Source organism: Oncorhynchus mykiss, chromosome 10 (assembly GCF_057628025.1).
Source record: "Oncorhynchus mykiss isolate SJ-2025 chromosome 10, ASM5762802v1, whole genome shotgun sequence".
Classification (NCBI taxonomy): Eukaryota; Metazoa; Chordata; class Actinopteri; order Salmoniformes; family Salmonidae; genus Oncorhynchus; species Oncorhynchus mykiss.
Genome location: NC_143031.1, coordinates 64,865,158 through 64,886,264, shown reverse-complemented (window position 1 = coordinate 64,886,264; position 21,107 = coordinate 64,865,158). Strand labels below are relative to the sequence as shown.

Genomic DNA, 21,107 nt, shown 5'->3' with positions numbered 1-21,107 from the left:
CCGCGACAGGCCGTGCCGCATCGGCCTGCAAAATGTACCTCTTGCCATTACTCTGTATCTGTCGACGATCTTGACACTACTGGGACGACTGGTGAGGACGCGATCTCGCATTGTCCTCTCTGCGCGCTCCCGTGACACCTTCAGTTCCAGTAGCTGTAGTTTCCTCCGCAATACCCTGTTTTCTTTCTGGCTTTGAGTTACTTCTAAACGAAACACTGCATAGTCGTCGTCTACGAGTTTACAGATCTCAGCTACAGCTGTATTCGCTAGCACCTCCATAATGGAGGCTATTTGAGTGTGAAAACCCACACAGTTAGCCATTGTTAGCAGCTAGCTAGTTTTACCTAGATAACATATATCAACCAAGTCTTGTCTCCAGCGTGAATTACAGACTACATGGTTTAAGTATGTGTTATAGAACGTCTAAATAACAATTTAAAAAAGCTGACGTGGAAATGGTTCTTGGACTTCTTTGTTTTCACGGCGTTCCACATTTTGTTTGTGCATACCGCCACCTACTGTACGGGAGTGTGTGGTCGACCACGTTATATTTTGTGATACAAAATTAAAAGGGGTACATTTTAATGCACCACCAACTAACATTACACCTATATATTATTTAATGAATAAACACCACCCCTTTTCACTACTTTGACCCCAACTGATCCTACAACAGGCCAACGGCCTGGGGAGGACATGACTCATTTAACACACCTTGTCTCTTTTGCTGTAAAACCTTGTACACCCAAGTACTTCTCTGCAGCTGCCACCACAACAGCTATTTTCTGTGATTTACGTGCCATTACTGTGGCACAGTTGATAACCATGGCAATGAACGCTAAGAAGCCAACCTTACCAAAGCACAAATTCATATCACTATGTATTGGCCTACTCCTCACACCTGACCCATCATCCACTACTCTCGTCACTGCCTCGGCATATGATACCTTCTGTTCTACTCTGACCCTGACAACCTCAACCGGTCTCTCTTGCACAAGGGACTTCTGATCCCCAGCAACATGGGCACCCCTACAGTTGACACCGTTTTTTCACCGATACTACACATTCCATTGTCCTATGCCCTCCTACACACTGTTGAAACATGACCATAAGTTTGGCATCTGAAACACCTTAGTGGGTTCGGCACAAAAGCTCTCACGGGACAACTGACATGTCCTAACATGACTTTATCGGGTAAAGACGGCTTCAAACTCAAAAGGACAGACCGTGTCTTCTCAGTTTCACCACGCTCGCCACCGGGTATGCGTCGCACCAAACGGCAGGCATCACAGACATAGGGAATCTTCAATTTCAGTTGCTCCACCTCAACGCCACCCCAGTAATCACTCCTTTCAAGTCACAGGTCTTGTCCCGAGGCCTGTGACGTGAAGCACCTGCTCCCTCTGGGCAGAAGAAAAACAGAAAATCATCACAAGTCTACTTCGAGCTACCTTCACCAATTTAACAGTACCCAAATCATCCCCCCCCCCCAGCTTGAGACTACATATGGGTCAGCCAAAAGGCAGGGATCCACTTTCTCCAAAAATGTCACTCCCACTGGGACCGAATCATCCTTCGCATGACCATCGGGGCGAGGTTTGGACTTGGGAGGTCTTCATCACACCTGCCACCAGAGGTACTTCAACTTCACTCTTGTCAGGTTCAATTTCTGAGCCATCAGAAACAGCAGAGTACGGTTTGTACTTGGCAGCATTCTTCCTCAACACACAGCTTCCCTACACTAGGCTCTTCTTCCTCCCTGTCCATAACCACATCTTTCCGTTCACCATGCTCATGCCGCGCCTTCACCCACTGTATTGTTTGCAGAACCCGCACTGATGGCCTTTCTCCAATACACAACATCTGTTCCTTAGTCCAATTTATTAGTCTGGCTATCTCTGGCCTCTCCTTGCTCGCAAAATGTGGGCTACTCTGCATCTGAGAGCAGGTCTGTAAGCATTCCGGTTTCCCAGATGTGACCGGAAAATTACTGTTCTGTGACTTACTGCCTTGCTTCAATGTTCTCGGTCAATGTTCACTTCTGTTTACAAAGGATCTTACTGATTTGCATCATAGCTCAAAGGGTGCCGTCGAATGAAAAAGGTATGCACACTGTTCTTTGAAGTGTGCATACTTGAAGTGTCTCCTATTCATGATCACTATCTTTCAAGCTTGGGGCGGCAGGTAGCCTAGTGGTTAGAGTATTGGACTAGTAACCGGAAGGTTGCAAGATCTGAGCTGACAAGATAAAAAAAATCTGTCGTTCTGCCCCTGAACAAGGCAGTTAATCCACTGTTCCTAGGCTGTCATTGAAAATAAGAATTTTATCTTAAATGACTTGCCTAGTAAAATAAATAAAAGCTCAGACCAGACTAGTTTAGAAAGAACAGTGTGTTAGCTAGAGTAGAAAATAATATAATTACTTTATTCCAGCTACATCACATCAGAAAGGTAAATATTAATCTGTCCTTGTTCTAACCTAGGTTTACGGTCTTTAAAAAAACAGACAAGCCTGTTTCAAGTGACAAGTTAACAAAGGGTTAATGAGGGGTATGTGGTTAATTACCCTCCTGATCAGAAGTTAAAAGGATGTACACTCCCTAGTTTTCAATCTGGAATATCAAGTACAGGTGTACTTTAGTTCATGTTTAATATTTCACCTGTCATCACAAGACCTGAAGCTTTCAGGCCATTTACTACAAACAGCTTGAGGTCAAGGACTGTTTGTAAAGATCCCATACCACAGATGATAGATAAGCATTTGAGCTCTGGGGTTTTAATAAGAGAAACAGTTGAGGGACTTGACTTGAGCATGTTTTGGTGATTGTTGCATTGATAATAGAGAAATTATCAGTGACGTACATCAGTATAAATAAAGCCAACTTTGAGTGTGTGACTGAGAAAGTCAATTACTGAGGGTCAATGTTTGCTACAGCCATTGGGATATTCATAACCATAATACACATAATAACAGATATGGGAGATTAAAGTGGATACAGTGAGGACGAAAAAATATATTTAGCTACTACATAGTGCCATGGGAGGGCTATAGGGGAAAGGCCACAGTAAGGGTTGTTTTTGGACTTGTTCCCCAATGAAAGCAAGACCTCAGGTTTACATCTCAGCAGACTTGGCTTGTTATAAAGGTGTTATAAAAAAACATGGTATATTTTATGAATAGAACATAAGAAAAAACAAATTCAGAAGGTAAATATACTGAACAACAATATAAACGCAACATGTAAAGTTCTGGTCACATTTTTCATGAGCTGAAATAGCAGATCCCATAAATTTTCCACATGCACAAAAAGCTTTTTTCACTCAAATTTTGCCACAGATGTCTCAAGTTTTGAGTGAGCGTGCAATTGGCATGCTGACTGCAGGAATGTCCACCAGAGCTGTTGCCAGAGATTTTTTTATTTAACCTTTATTTAACTTGGCAAGTCAGTTAAGAACAAATTCTTATTTACAATGACGGCCTACCCCAGCCAAACCCTAACGACCCTGGGCCAATTGTGCAACGCCCTATGGGACTCCCAATCACGGCCGGTTGTGATACAGCCTGGAATTGAACCAGGGTCTGTAGTGACGTCTCCAGCACTGAGATGCAGTGCCTTAGACCGCTGCGCCACTCAGGAGCCCGATTGTTAATGTCTCTATTATAAGCCGCCTCCAATGTCATTTGAAAGATTTTGCCAGTATGTCCAACCGGCCTCACAACCGCAGATCAGGTGTGACCACACCAGCCCAGGACCTCCACATCCGGCTTCTTCGTCGGCGGTATCATCTGAGACCAACCACCCGGACAGCTGATGAAACTGAGGAGTATTTCTGTCTGTAATAAAGCCATTTTGTGGGGAAAAACTCATTCTGATTGGCTGGGGCTGGCTCCCCAGTGGGTGGACCTGGCTCACAAGTGGGTGGGCCTAGGCCCTCCCAGGCCCACTCATGGCTGCACCCCTGTCTAGTCATGTGAAATCCCTAGATTAGGGCCTAATACATTTATTTCAATTGACTGATTTCCTTATATGAACTGTAACTTAGTAAAAATGTTGAAATTGTTGCATGTTTATATTTTTGTTTAGTATATGTTTGTATGTAATGTTGGAAACTGCCAGGGACCTCTCAATACTATACTAAAACGATAATTAGATGCCGAAACGATATGTATTGCGATTCTCACGCTTCTATATGTATTGGGATTCAATACTGTAACTTTATTGCAATTCGATGTTCCAAACATATTGCTCAACATATGTCTGCTGCATTGGGACAAGAGAGACATTACAAAACTAGTTTTAATCAGTCATGAAAATAAGTGCTGAAAATATCTTGGATCCATCTTGAAAAAGAAGATGGAGAACAAGCTATGAAGGAAAAATACTGGAGTTTTGGTGCAGGTACAGCCGACTAACGCAAAAATAATACAATATATTGTAAAAAATAATATCCTGATATGTAAATGTATCGATGCCCACCCCCAATCATTAGTAAATAGTGTTAAACTTTAATAAAATGACAGTGTTTTGGCTATGCCAGAACATCAAACAACAAGTCAGTATCATGTGACAATGTGAGCGTACCCAGATGCTCAACTGAGGGACTTAGTAATAATAATTTTAAAAACTCTTACCCCAGTACACTTCACATGATGACTATAATATGTCAGCTAAAGAGAATTGTTCTCAACTGGTTTTGCCTCGGGACCCCAATTGAACCAGATTGTCTATCGCGACCCAATATTCGCATCACGAAAAATAACCACAAAAAATACAATCTGGAAAACTATTTTTAATTCCATATTGATATTAAATGTAGCAATTATATGACAATGGAACAACATTCCCACCTCTTTCATTGTCAATAAATACTCACTGGTTTGAGAACACAAAATTAATCAAAAATGGCACTGCTAATAACTCTATATTAAAATACTGTGATTAAAAAAATCTTCAAAGTATTTTATTATCTGAAAAATGAAAGTTCATTATAATTTCTACACACTTTCTTTAAGTGGTTTAAGTGGTTTAAGTTGAGACTAGTATTTTTGTAAAAATAAAGAAGAAAAATATACAGTATATATGTATTATATATATTTACACATATATACAGTTGAAGTCGGAAGTTTACATACACTTAGGTTGGAGTCATTAAAACTCGATTTTCAACCACTCCACAAATTTCTTGTAAACAAACTATAGTTTTGGCAAGTAAGTTAGGACATCTACTTTGTGCATGACACAGTTGTTTACAGATAGATTATTTCACTTATCATTCACTGTATCACAATTCCAGTGGGTCAGAAGTTTACATACACTAAGTTGACTGTGCCTTTAAACAGCTTGTAAAATTCCAGAAAATTATGTCATGGCGTTAGAAGCTTCTGATAGGCTAATTTACATAATTTGAGTCATTTGGAGGTCTACCTGTGGATGTATTTCAAGGCCCACCTTCAAACTCAGTGCCTCTTTGCTTGACGTCATGGGAAAATCAAAAGAAATCAGCCAAGACCTCAGAAAATGTTTGGGAGACCTCCACAAATCTGGTTCATACTTAGGAGCAATTGCCAAACGCCTAAAGGTACCACATTCATCTGTACAAACAATAGTACACCATGGGACCATGCAGCCGTCATACCGCTCAGGAAGGAGACGCGTTCTGTCTCCTAGAGATTAACGTACTTTGTTGCGAAAAGTGCAAATCAATCCCAGAACAACAGCAAAGGACCTTGTGAAGATGCTGGAGGAAACAGGTACTACAAATCTACACTGCTCAAAAAAATAAAGGGAACACTTAAACAACACAATGTAACGCCAAGTCAATCACACTTCTGTGAAATCAAACTGTCCACTTAGGAAGCAACACTGATTGACAATAAATTTCACATGCTGTTGTGCAAATGGAATAGACAACAGGTGGACATTATAGGCACTTAGCAAGACACCCCCAATAAAGGAGTGGTTCTGCAGGTGATAACCACAGACCACTTCTCAGTTCCTATGCTTCCTGGCTGATGTTTTGGTCACTTTTGAATGCTGGCGTTGCTTTCACTCTAGTGGTAGCATGAGACGGAGTCTACAACCCACACAAGTGGCTCAGGTAGTGCAGCTCATCCAGGATGGCACATCAATGCGAGCTGTGGCAAGAAGGTTTGCTGTGTCTGTCAGCGTAGTGTTCAGAGCATGGAGGCGCTACCAGGAGACAGGCCAGTACATCAGGAGACGTGGAGGAGGCCGTAGGAGGGCAACAACCCAGCAGCAGGACCGCTACCTCCGCCTTTGTGCAAGGAGGAGCAGGAGGAGCACTGCCAGAGCCCTGCAAAATGACCTCCAGCAGGCCACAAATGTGCATGTGTCTGCTCAAACGGTTAGAAAAAGACTCCATGAGGATGGTATGAGGGCCCGACATCCACAGGTGGGGGTTGTGCTTACAGCCCAACACCGTGCAGGATGTTTTTCATTTGCCAGAGAACACCAAGATTGGCAAATTCGCCACTAGCGCCCTGTGCTCTTCACAGATGAAAGCAGGTTCACACTGAGCACATGTGACAGACGTGACAGTCTGGAGACGCCGTGGAGAACGTTCTGCTGCCTGCAACATTCTCCAGCGTGACCGGTTTGGCGGTGGGTCAGTCATGGTGTGGGGTGGCATTTCTTTGGGGGCCACACAGCCACGTCCATGTGCTTGCCAGAGGTAGCCTGACTGCAATTAGGTACCGAGATGAGATCCTCAGACCACTTGTGAGACCATATGCTGGTGCGGTTGGCCCTGGGTTCCTCCTAATGCAAGACAATGCTAAACCTCATGTGGCTGGAGTGTGTCAGCAGTCCCTGCAAGAGGAAGGCATTGATGCTATGGACTGGCCCGCCCGTTCCCCAGACCTGAATCCAATTGAGCACATCTGGGACATCATGTCTCGCTCCATCCACCAACATTGCACCACAGACTGTCCAGGAGTTGGCAGACGCTTTAGTCCAGGTCTGGGAGGAGATCCCTCAGGAGACCATCCGCCACCTCATCAGGAGCATGCCCAGGTGTTGTATGGAGGTCATACAGGCACGTGGAGGCCACACACACTACTGAGCCTCATTTTGACTTGTTTTAAAGACATTACATCAAAGTTGGATCAGCCTGTAGTGTGGTTTTCCACTTTAATTTTGAGTGTGACTCCAAATCCAGACCTCCATGGGTTGATAAATTTGATTTCCATTGATAATTTTTGTGTGATTTTGTTGTCAGCACATTCAACTATGTAAAGAGAAAAGTATTTAATAATAATATTTCATTCATTCAGATCTAGGATATGTTATTTTAGTGTTACCTTTATTTTTTTGAGCAGTGTATATCCACAGTAAAAGTCCTATATGGACATAACCTGAAAGGCTCCAAAAGCGCCATAAAAAAGCCGGTTTGCAACTGCACAAGGGGACAAATATCGTACTTTTTGGAGAAATGTCCTCTGGTCTGATGAAACAAAAATAGAACTGTTTGGCCATAATGACCATCGTTATGTTTGGAGGAAAAAGGGGGAGGCTTGCAAGCCGAAGAATACCATCCCAACCGTGAAGAGCTGGGGTTGCAGCATCATGTTGTAGGGGTGCTTTGCTGCAGTAGGGACTGGTGCACTTCACAAAATAGATGGCATCATGAGGAAGGGAAATTGTGTGTATATATTGAAGCAACATCTCAAGACATTAGTTAGGAAGTTAAAGCTTGGTCGCAAATGGGTCTTCCAAATGGACAATGACCCCAAGCATATTTCCAAAGTTGTGGCAAAATGGCTTAAGGACAACAAAGTCAAGGTATTGGAGTGGCCATCACAAAGCCCTGACCTCAATCCTATAGAAAATGTGTGGTCAGAACTAAAAAAGCGTGTGCGAGCAAGAAGGCCTACAAACCTGACTCAGTTACACCAGCTCTGTCAGGAGGAATGGGCCAAAATTCACCCAACTTATTGTGGGAAGCTTGTGGAAGGCTATCCAAAACTTTTGGCCCAGTTAAACAATTTGAAGGCAATGCTACCAAATACTAATTGAGTGCATGTAAACTTCTGACCCACTGGGAATGTGATGAAAGAAATAAAAGCTGAAATAAATAATTTTCTCTACTATTAATCTGACATTTCACATTCTTAAAATAAAGTGGTGATCCTAACTGACCTAAAACAGGGAATTTTTAATAGGATTAAATGTCAGGAATTGTGAAAAACAGAGTTTAAATGTACTTGGCTAAGGTGTATGTAAACTTCCAACTTCAACTGTACATATAAGCATTTTTACTTAGACACCCGTCACCCATTCCAAACCTTCCTGCGACCCACCAGTTGAGAATTGCTAAGCTAAATAATGGTTCCCAGATATCCCCTGTGTACATCTCAAGCCACACTGCTACAATTTTTCCACGTTGTGGATACTCCTATGTCTGATAAGGCTACTTAGGAAGGAGAAGCTCTTGTAACATCGTTTGCACTTGAAGGGCCTCTCCTTGGTGTGAACGGTCTGGTGCCTCTTCACATAGTTCGCCTCAGTGAAGCGCTTCCCACATGTGGGGCAGGTGTATGGCTTGTCGGCGTCCGTCCTAATGCTCGGCCTCCCACGTTGTGTACCAATGACACCAGAGGAGGTAGAAGCAGGAGCAACCACCCTCAGGTGGTTAGTATTTGAGCTCCCTCCTTGACCTCTAGCCATTGTTTGGGTGTGGTTGGGATTATGTGCTATGTTACAGGATAAGTACTTATTGTGGTGAACGCCCATCCTGACCCTGTCTGTATTGGTGGGGAAACCATGCGGTAACTGAGGAAGGCTAGACCCAGGCCCAGGCTTTCTATGAACCCAGTCACCATGCATTAGACGAGACCCTGAAGGAGAAGACAGACTTCCTGTTAGACTCCCACCAGGGGGGTCTCCCACCACTCTCTGTGAAGGCTGAAGCCCAAGGTGACCTGCTCTGTTCATCATGGATACTGTGGTGTTTGTATCATAGGAACAGGAGGGTCTATCTCTATCAGCCCCAGGCCCTGCTTCATCCCTGCACTGAGACTGTGAAGAGAAGGGTCTGGGCTGCAGACTGGATCCCTGACTAGAGCCTCTGTCTCTCTGATGACCACCAGGACTGTTGTTCAGTCCACCTGTCCACTGGTTGTGTTCTGTGTGGTGGTGGGGTCTCTGTCCTTCGCGGTTGGGTCCTGGTTCTGACTCGCGAAGGAAGAGCGACGGCTCCTGATCCAGTGTCCTGATCCGGGGCCAGGGTTTGAGACCAGCCGCTTCAGAGGTCCAGTCTCTCCCGCCAGCAACACCAGATATCAGCACGTCCTCATGGACTGCAGACTGTAAATACACATTGATACATTTTTATATAAGAAACACCTTGCTGTACACACAGAAACATGACATTATAAAATGCTAACCACAGTCAACTACCTAACCATATGGAAACATTGGAGTTTCTTTTTTTAAAAGAAAATCCCTGTGTTGATTCAAGAATGAAGTATGTTTTGGTTGGGCTGAGATATAGGAAACTCAGTCCCTGCAATGATACAAAAATAACCAAGTCCGTCAGCACAGATTCAATTTTGTATTTGATTTCAACAAGATGGTCATACACTCCATATGGGACAGTGACGTTTTCAACAAAAATCACAGAAGTGTGGTACTGAAGCAATCTTTCCCATTGAAAGCACTTAAGCCAAGCCTGAATTCAAGCAATAATGACACATATATATATATTTTTAACTAACTAGATTATAGCTTCCGTCCAAATGTTGTGAATTATATATATATATATATTCATGTCAGTCATTAGTCAACTCCACTACACTCCACTACGGTTACTTCAGACAGTGAATGCTAACGATGGCTAACTATGCTAACTATTCTACCAGCCTGTTTGTTAGCATGCTAATAGCACACCCTGCACCCGAAAATATATATTATTAGGGGTATGCAGTGGGTTGATAAAGATAACAACAAAGTATGGGACATTTCAAACACAAATCTCAGCTAATGAGAAAACAGTCATAGTATTTAAAGTAAGAGAATTAAAAAGTTTTAACAAGACAACCTTGGTTCTAATTTGTATGGGCTCCAATGGCTGATTTTGAGCGATTTTTACATCCATCCCCCAGTAGAGGGGGGATGTGAAGATGCTGGAGGAAACAGATACAAAAGTATCTATATCCACAGTAAAACAAGTCCTATATCGACATGACATAACCTGAAAGGCTGCTCAGCAAGGAAAAAGCCACTGCTCCAAAACCGCCATAATTAAGCCAGGCTACGGTTTGCAACTGCACATGGGGACAAAGATTGTACTTTTTGGAGAAATGTCCTCTGGTCTGATGAAACAAAAATAGAACTGTTAGGCCATAATGACCATCGTTATGTTTGGAGGAAAAAGGGGGAGGCTTGCAAGCCGAAGAACACAATCCCAAACGTGAAGCACGGGGTGGCAGCATCATGTTGTGGGGGTGCTTTGCTGCAGGAGGGACTGGTGCACTTCACAAAATAGATGGCAACATGAGGTGGGAAAATAATGTGGATATATTGAAGCAACACCTCAAGACATCAGTTAAAGCTTGGTCGCAAATGGGTCTTCCAAATGGACAATGACCCCAAGCATACTTCCAAAGTTGTGGCAAAATGGCCTAAGAACAACAAAGTCAAGGTATTGGAGTGGCCATCACAAAGCCCTGACCTCAATCCTATAGAAAGTTTGTGGGCAGAACTGAAAAAGCGTGTGCGAGCAAGGAGGCCTACAAACCTGACTCAGTTACAATAGCTTTGTCAGGAGGAATGGGCCAAAATTCACCCAACTTATTGTGGGAAGCTTGTGGAAGGCTTCCCGAAACGTTTGACCCAAGTTAAACAATTTAAAGGCAATGCTACCAAATACTAATTGAGTGCATGTAAACTTCTGAGCCACTGGGAATGTGATGAAAGAAATAAAAGCCGAAATAAATCTCTCTCTACTATTCACATTCTTAAAATAAAGTGGTGATCCTAACTGACCTAAGACAGAGAATTTTTACGAGGATTAAATGCCAGGAATTGCAAAAAACTGAGTTGAAATATATTTGGCTAAGGTGTATGTAAACTTCCGACTGCAACTGTAATTTTCTTCTCCGCAATGAGTCTGGATCTGAGTACCTCCCCGACCCTTCACCAATGCGAACGCATTCGGGCCCGACTGATTGGTCCAGAAACCGATGGGTTGGGCCAGAGCCAGAACACACATGGGTAAAGCGGCGGTTTGAAAATTTGTCATTGGCTTTGATACTCTAAACCCCAAACTTCAACTAAATCTGGGGAGAAGTCTGTCCATAATAAAGTGCTGCTCTGCCTTCTTAACAACACTATCAATAAGGCAGGTTCTACAGGCCCTAGTTTTGGCGCACAAATATGGACTTAGGAAAATTACAATTGGCTCAGAACCGGGGCAGCACGGCTGGCCCTTAAATGTACACGGAGTGCTAACATTAAGAATATGCATGTCAATCTCTCATGGTTCAAAGTAGAGGAGAGATTGACTTCATCACTTGTTTTGTAAGTACTGTTAAAATGTTGAATGCACCGAGCTGTCTGTTGAAACTACTAGCAAACAGCTCGGACACCCATGCATACCCCACAAGACATGCCACCAGAGGTCTATTCACAGATCCAAAGTTCAGAACAGACTATGGGAGGACCACAGTACTACATAGAGCCATGACTACATGGAACTCTATTCCAGATCAGGTAACTGATGCAAGCAGTAGAATCAGATTTAAAGAACAGATAAATACACCTTATGGAACAGCGGGGACTATGAAGAGACACACACACATAGGAACAGACACAAACATACACATGCTAACACACGCACTCTACACACACGTACACATGGATTTTGTGTTGTAAATAAGATGTTGTGGAGTAGTGGCCTGAGGGCACATACTTAAGGTGTTGTGAAAAGTGCAAGTGTAATGTCATGTAATATTTGTATATATACTAGCTGCCTTAAAGGCAAGGTTCACCCATTTTGAATGTTATATTGTTTTTGTGCATCTCTGAGTGATGTTCTATCGATTCCCTGGGCCATTTCATGTTTTCATGCGTATCTGAGTTACTGGCGTTCAAGCAGGCAGAAATGCGTCCGGTATGATGTAGCACCGCGTTAAGTCTCTCACTACTCTGGAAGTTAATAGGAATATTACTTTAGATCGTGAAAACATCTATCATACATCTCAGATTTCAATACTGGCCAATGTCATAACTCAGGGAGGATGTCTTCTCTCCAATGAGCCTTGGAACATATTTTGGCGATATTCCTACCTCAAGAAATGTGTAATTTAACAGAGGGTCTTGCACATTTTTCCTATTTGTCTGCCTCTTTAGTCCAGGGTGCATTGCATGGTGCCGTTGACAAAGATGTTACAGAAAGGAGATAGGAATCCAATGAATGAAGCAACGTTTAAAGCCCCACCCAGCAGACTGTCGACCAATCGCATTCATGTTGTCATACTGCGTCACGCAGTTTCTAAGCTAATCATCACGCAATCCCTTCTCAAAGTCAGTGTATATGTCGAGAAACATGCCTATTTTCCTCTAAAGTACATAATGTCACGATTCCAAAGCTATATGATATTACAGATAGCAAGTTAGTTATTTAAAATCACTGACAATATTTGTAATGTTGTACTTCTTCTTGACAAACATTGTGCTAATGTTGAGTTTTTGAATTGCTCAGAATGCACCATGCTGGCATCTCCTCAAAAGTATATTTGCTGTTGCCAATGTTAGACTCCATTGTGAGGCACATCAATCTGCAGGTTGAACATGGTGAGATTGATATTGCAGGTTGTTTAGGCGATTTAACAGCTAAATAGCTACGTCACATGCTGATTTTATATTTGGTATTATTGTTTGTAGCTATGTTTGCTAGCTTGCTACATAGCTAGCCAGCCAGCCAGCCAATAGAAAGAGCATTGCATTGTGTAGCCGACTTGAGCTTCAACAGATTTCCACAACGATATCCTTTATAAATACAAATACTCTGACTGGTTAGAGACGATACAATCGCTGATGACTTTGTTTTGTACAACGCCCCTCATCACCACAAACGACTTCAATGATGGCAGTCTCAGAGTAAAGTGTGAAGCTAAATAAGAAGATAAATAATTTGGTGTGAGTCATCAGGCTAATCGAAGGCATGCTAAAGGTAATACCTGTTCGGGGTTAACCTGATGCGCCATCAGTCTCTGTGAATCACAACTATAGGAGCATCACTAGCCGTGTCTGTTCTTTCCCACCACATACGGACACCCCGTCCCCGTAGACCAAATCTACACCTCGCCCTAGTCTCAGCCAGTCTGAGGTCATGGAGATGTTGTTTTGTGTTTGACTGTCTGTTTCTGGTTGTGGTTAACAGTGTTGTTGCCCAGCCCAGAGCTGAGGACACTTTCCCATCCACTGACCTCCACTATGTCGCCTCCGGTCCTGGCCTGCTCGGTGACGTCGTCCACAGGAACCTTGGCTGCACCGGTCTGGGAATCCAAGATGACTGCCCAGTCTCCTCTGTTAGCTTCGAGCCAACCACCTGCAGGAAGAGGTTACATGGCAGAAAACTCAACATATGGAGTTTGAGTCAATTACCTGGTCAAGTTCAAACATTATAATGTTTGTTTTAGTAGATAAACACAAGTTGTATTTATTTCATGTTATGCAGGTGCATCTCTATTCCTATTGATGTATATATACACATAGTATATATATGTTCTCGATATGTATTTCTCCCTTACCTTCATCCCAGATCTTTAGTCCACTCTCTGGTCTGTTCTCTATTGTCTCCTCTTTGACCAGCTGCAGATCAGGCATCCCATCCTCTTTGTCTACTGACTGTAGATAGAGGGAGAGGATCAAGAAATCTGATATGATTTGATTGGGCAATGAGGGATTGCCATGGATACTATGCAAACATTGTCATTTATTTGATTACTTGGCACTCTTTAAAAGGATAGTTTGGGATTTTGGCAACTGGCTGTGCTAACAAGCTTAGTGCAAAGAATGGAAGTCTTCGGTTACACCTAATCCAGTTTTTGTGCTAAGCAAGTTAGCACTGGCTCGTGAAATTCCATCTAACTTCCTGGATATTGGACGCAGAGATGAAAAATGGTATCCACCAGTTCATCTGACTTACCCCTTTAATGGTTTGATCATTCAAAGGCATGGTCCTAGACTTAACCTTTTTGGGATAGGGGGCAGCATTTTCACTTTTGGATGAATAGCGTGCCCAGAGTGAACTGCCTCCTACTCTGTCCCAGATGCTAATATATGCATATTATTATTAGTATTGGATAGAAAACACTCTGAAGTTTCTAAAACTGTTTAAATGATGTCTGTGCGTATAGCAGAACTCATATGGCAGGTGAAAACCTGAGAAGAAACCAACCAGAAAGTGGGAAATCTGAGGTTTGTAGTTTTTCAAAGCTTGGCCTACCGAATACAAAGTGTCTATGGGGTCAAGTTGCACTTCCTAAGGCTTCCACTAGATGTCAACCGTCTTTAGAAACTTTTTTCAGGCATCTGCTAAAAAGGAGGGGGGAATGGGAGCTGAATGAGTCATGGGTCTGGCAGAGTGTCTCAGGCTCGTGACGTGCGCTCCCGACAGAGTTAGCTCTCGTTCCAGTGCTTTTCTTCAGACATAGGAATTCTCCGGTTGGAACCTTATTGATGATTTATGTTAAAAACATCCTAAAGATTGATTCCATACATCGTTTGACTTGTTTCTACGACCTGTAATCGAACTTTGAGTTTTTTTCTGGACGTAGTGCTCGCGCATCATGAAGATGGATTACTGGGCTGAACACGTTAACAACAAGTGGCTATTTGGACAGAAATTATGACTTTATAGAACTTTATGGAACAAATCAGTAATTTATAGTCAAACTGGGATTCCTGGGAGTCCATTCTGATGAAGATCATCAAAGGTAAGGGAATATTTATAATGTTATTTCTAACTTCTGTTGACTCCAACATGGCGGATATTTCTTTGACTGGATTGGGCTCTGAGCGCTGTACTCAGATTATGCTTTTTCCGTAAAGTAAAAAACAAATCTGACACAGCGGTTGCATTAAGGAGAAGTCTATCTTTAATTCTGTGAATAACACTTGTATCTTTTATCAATGTTTATGATGAGTATTTCTGCAAAATCACCAGATGTTTTGGAATCAAAACATTACTACACGTAACGCGCCAATGCAAACTAAGATTTTTGGATTGAAATATGCACATTATCGAACAAAACATACATGTATTGTGTAACATGATGTCCTATGAGTGTCATCTGATGAAGATTAGTTAGTGATTAAGTTAGTGATTAATTTTATCTATATTTCTGCTTTTTGTGACTCCTATCTTTGGCTGGAAAAATTGCAGTTTTTTTGACTTGGCTATCACCTAACATAATCATATGTTGTGCTTTTGCTGTAAAGCCTTTTTGAAATCGGACACGATGGGTAGATTAACAAGAAGTTTATCTTTCATTTGCTCTATTGGACTTGTTAATGCGCGAAAGTTACATATTTCTAAAAAATATTTTTGAATTTCGCGCGCTGCCTTTTCAGCGGAATGTTGTCGAGAGGTTCCGCTAGCGAAACGCCTGCCCGAGAAAGGTTAAGACTAAATTAATCAAGACCTGGGCCCGTATCCACAAAGTGTCTTGGTGTAGGAGTGCTGATATAGGATTTGTCCATACAATCATATTTATTATGAACAGCGATCAGCACTCCTACTCTGAGATACCCTGAGTAGAAGTGCTGATTGAGAATCAGGTCTTATTCATTACGATCTAAAAAGGCAAAACTGATCCTAGATCAGCACTCCTACTCTGAGAGGCTAATACCATTCAGACAGTAGTTCACAGTGAACTCACCTCACTGAGACTGTGTGTGGTCCTGTGCTGCTCAGCTGGGTCCTCTGTGGGTTCAGGAGGTGTAGTCTGGTTGTCCTCCATGACCATGGTACCCCCAGGGTTCCCCAGACCCTCCTCACACCCCTCCTCCTTCACCAGCAGCACCTCTGGACCCTCCTCCTGGAAGAGAGAGGTGATACAGACTACAGACATATACTCCCTCAGGTACGTACACACAGATAAACACACTTTCAACATGGAGTGTTTACCCATCCCCACTACACTTGAGTCCTATACTGTAGTTACAGAATTACTTAATTGTTGTTAAACCCATCATGGTGGACATAAATATGTTGTTGTGGATAAATAAGTTAGCTATCATAAATCAAGTCATACAACCCTGACTAGACTATTTTGAAGTGTACAGTAGGTGTTTGTTAGTGTCTGGGTATGTGTAAGTATATTTAGTAAGTGTATATTGGTTATAAAGCGCTGTTGTGTGTATGAATAGTGTGAGATCAGATCTGATGTGCAGTTCATTCAGACCCCTTGACTTTTTCCACATTTTGTTATGTTACAGCTTTATTCTAAAATTGATTAAACCCTTATTTCCCTTTCATCAATCTACACACAATACCTCATAATGACAAAGCAAAAACAGACATTTTTTGCACATTTATTAAACATAAACAGATATATTACATTTACATAAGGATTCAGACCCTTTACTCAGTACTTTGTTGAAGCACCTTAGGCAGTGTCGAGACTTCTTGGGTATGACACTACAAGCTTGGCACACCTGTATTTGGGGAGTTTCTCCCATTCTTCCCTGCAGATCCTCTCAAGCTCTTTCAGGTTGGATGGGGAGCATCGCTGCACAGCTATTTTCAGGTCTCTCCAGAGATGTTAGATCGGGTTGAAGTCTGGGCTCTGGCTGGACCACTCAAGGACATTTGGAGACTTGTCCTGAAGCAACTCACGTGTTGTCTTGGCTGTGTGCTTCGGGTCATTGTCCTGTTGGAAGGTGAACCTTGGCCCCAGGATAAGGTCCGGAGCAGGTTTTCATCAAGGATCTCTCTTTACTTTGCTCCGTTCATCTTTCCCTCGATCCCGATTAGTCTCCCAGTATCTGCCTCTGAAAAACATCCCCACAGCATGATGCTGCCACCACCATGCAACACTGTAGGGATGGTGCCAGGTTTCTGCCAAACTTTACGCTTGGCATTCAGGCCAAGAGTTCAATATTGGTTTCATCAGACCAAAGAATCTTGTTTGAAGATTTTATGTGCATTTTGGCAAACTCCAAGCGGGCTGTCATGTGGCTTTTACTGAGGAGTGGCTTCCGTCTGGCCACTCTACCATAAAGGCATGATTGGTGGAGAACTGCAGAGATGTTTGTCCTTCAGAGAGGTTCTCCCATCTCCACAGAGCAACTCTGGAGCTCTGTCAGAGTGACCATCAGGTTCTTGGTCACCTCCCTGACCAAGGCCCTTCTCCCTCGATTGCTCAGTTTGGCTGGGCGGCCAGCTGTAGGAAGAGTCTTGGTGGTTCCAAACTTCTTCCATTTAAAATGATGGAGGCCACTGTGTTCTTGGGGACCTTCAATGCTGCAGAAATGTTTTGGTACCCTTCCCCAGATCTGTGCCTCGACACAATCCTGTCTCTGCGCTTTAAGGACAATTCCTTCAAACTCATGACATGGTTTTGCTCTGACATGCACTGTCAAATATGGGACCTTATATAGACAGGTGTGTGCCTTTCCAAATCATGTCCAATAAATTAAATTTACCACAGGTGGACTCCAATTAAGCTGTTGAAACATCTCAAGGATGATCAATGGAAACAGGATGCACCCGAGCTCAATTTCGTGTCTCATAGCAAAAGGTCTGAATACTTATGTAAATGAGTTTTTTTCTCTTCTAAAAACCTGTTTTCGTTTTTTCCTTATGGGGTATTGTGTGTAGATTGAGGGGAAAAAAATAATTTAAACTTTACAGCCTTATTCTAAAATGTAACAAATGTGGAAATAGTCAAGGGGTCTGAATATGTTCTTAAAGCACAGTATATTAAAAGGAAATTTAAATGAAAGTCAGAATGAAAAGTCCCATTTTGTGTTTATTAAACAAACACGTTTTAAATACACCATATGAAAACCACACATACAAATGTCTCAAATAAAAATTTGCAAAAAGAGTCTTTGAGAAAAAATTAAGTAGTTGAACAGAAGTAATGAAATTGTCATTTGTGAACATCATATAGCCTACACGGTACAAACACTATGTAACAGACTTTTTCAGCTCACACATTTCCATATATCACACAATGTCTGGATGCAATATTCTACCCAGGAATATTAAACACTGAAATCTGTTACTCTCGTTATTTCAAATGCATCTGTGGGTCTTTTCTGCAGACAACAAATAAAAAAAAAATCTTCTTTAATGCAGGGTTTGATTTAAACGTCAGAAGCTGTTTTATAGAGTGGAATGTTTTTTCTGCTGGTGTATTCTGCTGGTGAACCTCTACCAGCTGTGCGTTCAGACAAACGGCCTCTCTCCTGTGTGGACCTTCAAGTGCATCTTCAAATGGTGGTGGCGGGAGAACCTCTTCTCACACTGGGGGCAGCTGTAAGGTTTCTCCCCTGTGTGGACCCTCTGATGCCTCTTCAGGTCACCAGCCTGGGTGAAACGCATGTGACACTGGGTACAGCTGTAGGGTTTCTCCCCTGTGTGGACCCTCTGGTGGATCTCCACCTTCTGGGAGCAGCTGAAGCCTTTGCTACAGAACATGCAGAGGAACCGTTTTTCTTTACTACCGCCTGATATTCCTCCCCCTCCCCGAGCCTGGACTCTAGCCCTGTCATTTGAGTTCCATGCCTGATCGAAAAGGACACGGCTGTGTGAATCGGAAGGTGCCATTGACGTAGACACTGGGTCGCGATTCGTGAACACGTGTAAAGGGGAGTGGGTCGTAACATTTGGATTTGTCTGTAGTCTTTCCCTGTAGTCTAAGAAGTCACTGGTGTTGCCCTGTGAGTGTCCTTCCCCTAAGTGAGTCTTGTCTACATTCCATGGAAGAGGGGTGTCGCCCTCCACTTTCACAGTCACGTCATCCACGACTATAACCCCCTCTTTCTTATCTAGGCACCCTTCAGAGTATACACTACTACTATACCGGTTCCATTCCCCTCTAAACATATCAGTCTGTCTCTCTAAACCCAAGGATATGTTGCCAGGGTCCATCTCTGTAGTGTAAGAACAAGACGGATCATCATCACCACCAGTGTCTAACGTGTCACCATCACCACAGGAATGAACAGGCCTCTGGCTCTGGTGAAATACCGGTAAGTACTCTGAGCCGGGTGCAGGAGGACAGCCCAGTGGCCCCTGCCCCAGTCTCTCTGGGTCTGATATTTGTTCAGATCCTGTGTCTAAGAGCCTGTGTGTTACAGTTAAAGTCTTGGTGTCTGTCTCTGAATTGAGGACGGCATCCGGCCTTCCACTGACCTCCATGATGCTGCGTCGGGTCCTGGGCTGGGATGCGGCAGCAGCGGTGGTGGGGTCCTCCGTGGCTTCATAGGGTCCATTCTGGATGTCTCTGCTGTGCCGTGGGTTCTCCTCTCCTTCAGATCTCTCCTGCTTGACCCCAGGGCCTGCAGCCTCTGCATCTGCAGACTGACAAAAAGAGGGGAGGTTATTACCAGTACATGAGTGGAAATGGATAACAATGCTGTGGGGAAGTCTCCCCTATGGCAGATACATTTGGATGCACATGTAAGCAAGTGAATAGCTGAGGAAAGCCTTTCTGAAACTTGTCACATTTGATGTACTGTAATTTTAATGGACCACTGTTGCACATACCTCTATTACGATAACGTGCTGGGTTGAGGTTCCACTCCCTTCATCTACAGCTATGGGTTCGTTATTTCTCCATGTATTGTGGCCCGCTGGCTTCACAAAGTTCCTGTGGCTTCCAGTGAGTTGTCCTTCACCTGAGAGAGTGATTGGGTGAAAAGAGGTAGTTAGGTTAGGTGCTGTCAATGCTCAATGCTTTATTGACCATTGTACACTATTGAGTTTTGACGCAGTCTAGAATTGGCAAGGATGTAAGTAACACTTCTCATAACTTCTTACAAGATAAAGTAATCACTGGAATTATTTCATATTATCCAAACACATGTGGTCAGAAGGGAACGGGGCAAAATGTACCTCTTGCCATTCCTCTGTATCGGTCGACGATCTTGGCACTACTGGGACGACTGGCGACGACGCGCTCTCGTATTGTCTTCTCTGCGCGCTCCCGTGCCACCTTCAGTTCCAGTAGTTGTAATTTCCTCCGCAAACCCCGGTTTTCTTTCTGGCTTTGAGTTATTTCCAAACGAAACACTGCGTAGTCATCGTCTACGAGTTTACAGATCTCTGCCACGGCTGCATTCGCTAGCACCTCCATAATGGAGGCTATTTGAGTGTGAAAAACCATACAGTCAGCCATTGTTAGCAGCTAGTTAGCGTCACCTAGATAACATCGATCAACCAAGTCCTGTCTCCAACGCGAATTAAAGACTACATGGGGTAAGTATGTGATGCTTAGCAGTTAAATTAGTCATATTTTTAGTTCCATTAGGTTAATAAATGTCTAAAAAATAACAATAAAAACGCTAACGTTTAAATTGTTATCGGTCACTGTTTACTTCCTTTTTAGACTGAAGAGAAAGGATTTGATTGGTTGGCGTCATGGGGCGTGATTAAATGGAACAAGGAGTGCTCTGAGCTGCTCTTTGAAATGCTATTGCTTGCTGCATTATAAATTCATCCAAAAAAATCAGCCATAGTGTATCCACCACTGAAATATACATAAATACAAATTAACAATCACAACTTTTCATGATCAGTATCCGTGACACTCAGAGCAGACTGTTTAGAAAGAACAGGGTGTTATCTATAATATATATCTATGTATACACAGTACCAGTCAAAAGTTGACACACCTACTCATTCCAGGTTTTTCTTTATTTTTACTATTTTCTATATTGTAGAATAATAGTGTACACATCAAAACTATGAAATAACACATATGGAATCACGTAGTAACCAAAAAAAGTGTTAAACAAATCAAAATATATTTGATATTCTTCAAAGTGGCCACCCTTTGCCTTGATGACAGCTTTGCACACTCTTGGCATTCTCTCAACCAGCTTCATGAGGAATGTTTTTCCAACAGC

General features: G+C 42.8%; 1 protein-coding gene across 5 annotated transcripts in view; it reads right to left on the bottom strand.

Annotated features, from left to right (window-relative positions):
- Positions 1–20,613, bottom strand: part of LOC110534623 (uncharacterized) — a 32,604-nt gene extending 11,991 nt beyond the window's left edge. Inside the window, exons 1-7 of one of the 5 annotated variants that reach the window (XM_021619617.3) lie at positions 20,095–20,613; positions 19,747–19,877; positions 19,393–19,560; positions 15,908–16,066; positions 13,775–13,871; positions 13,451–13,572; positions 4,199–9,326 (exon numbers count right to left, since the gene is read on the bottom strand). In XM_021619617.3, the coding sequence (XP_021475292.3) occupies positions 8,388–9,326; positions 13,451–13,572; positions 13,775–13,871; positions 15,908–16,066; positions 19,393–19,560; positions 19,747–19,877; positions 20,095–20,377 (1,899 nt within the window). In that variant the 5' untranslated portion in view covers positions 20,378–20,613 and the 3' untranslated portion in view covers positions 4,199–8,387. Of the gene's footprint in view, positions 1–38; positions 502–4,198; positions 9,327–13,450; positions 13,573–13,774; positions 13,872–15,907; positions 16,067–19,392; positions 19,561–19,746; positions 19,878–20,094 lie in introns of those variants that run through there. The other 4 variants (XM_090187449.1, XM_036934481.2, XM_021619541.3 and 1 more) reach the window with 4 other exon arrangements.
- Between the last annotated feature and the right edge of the window lie 494 nt (positions 20,614–21,107).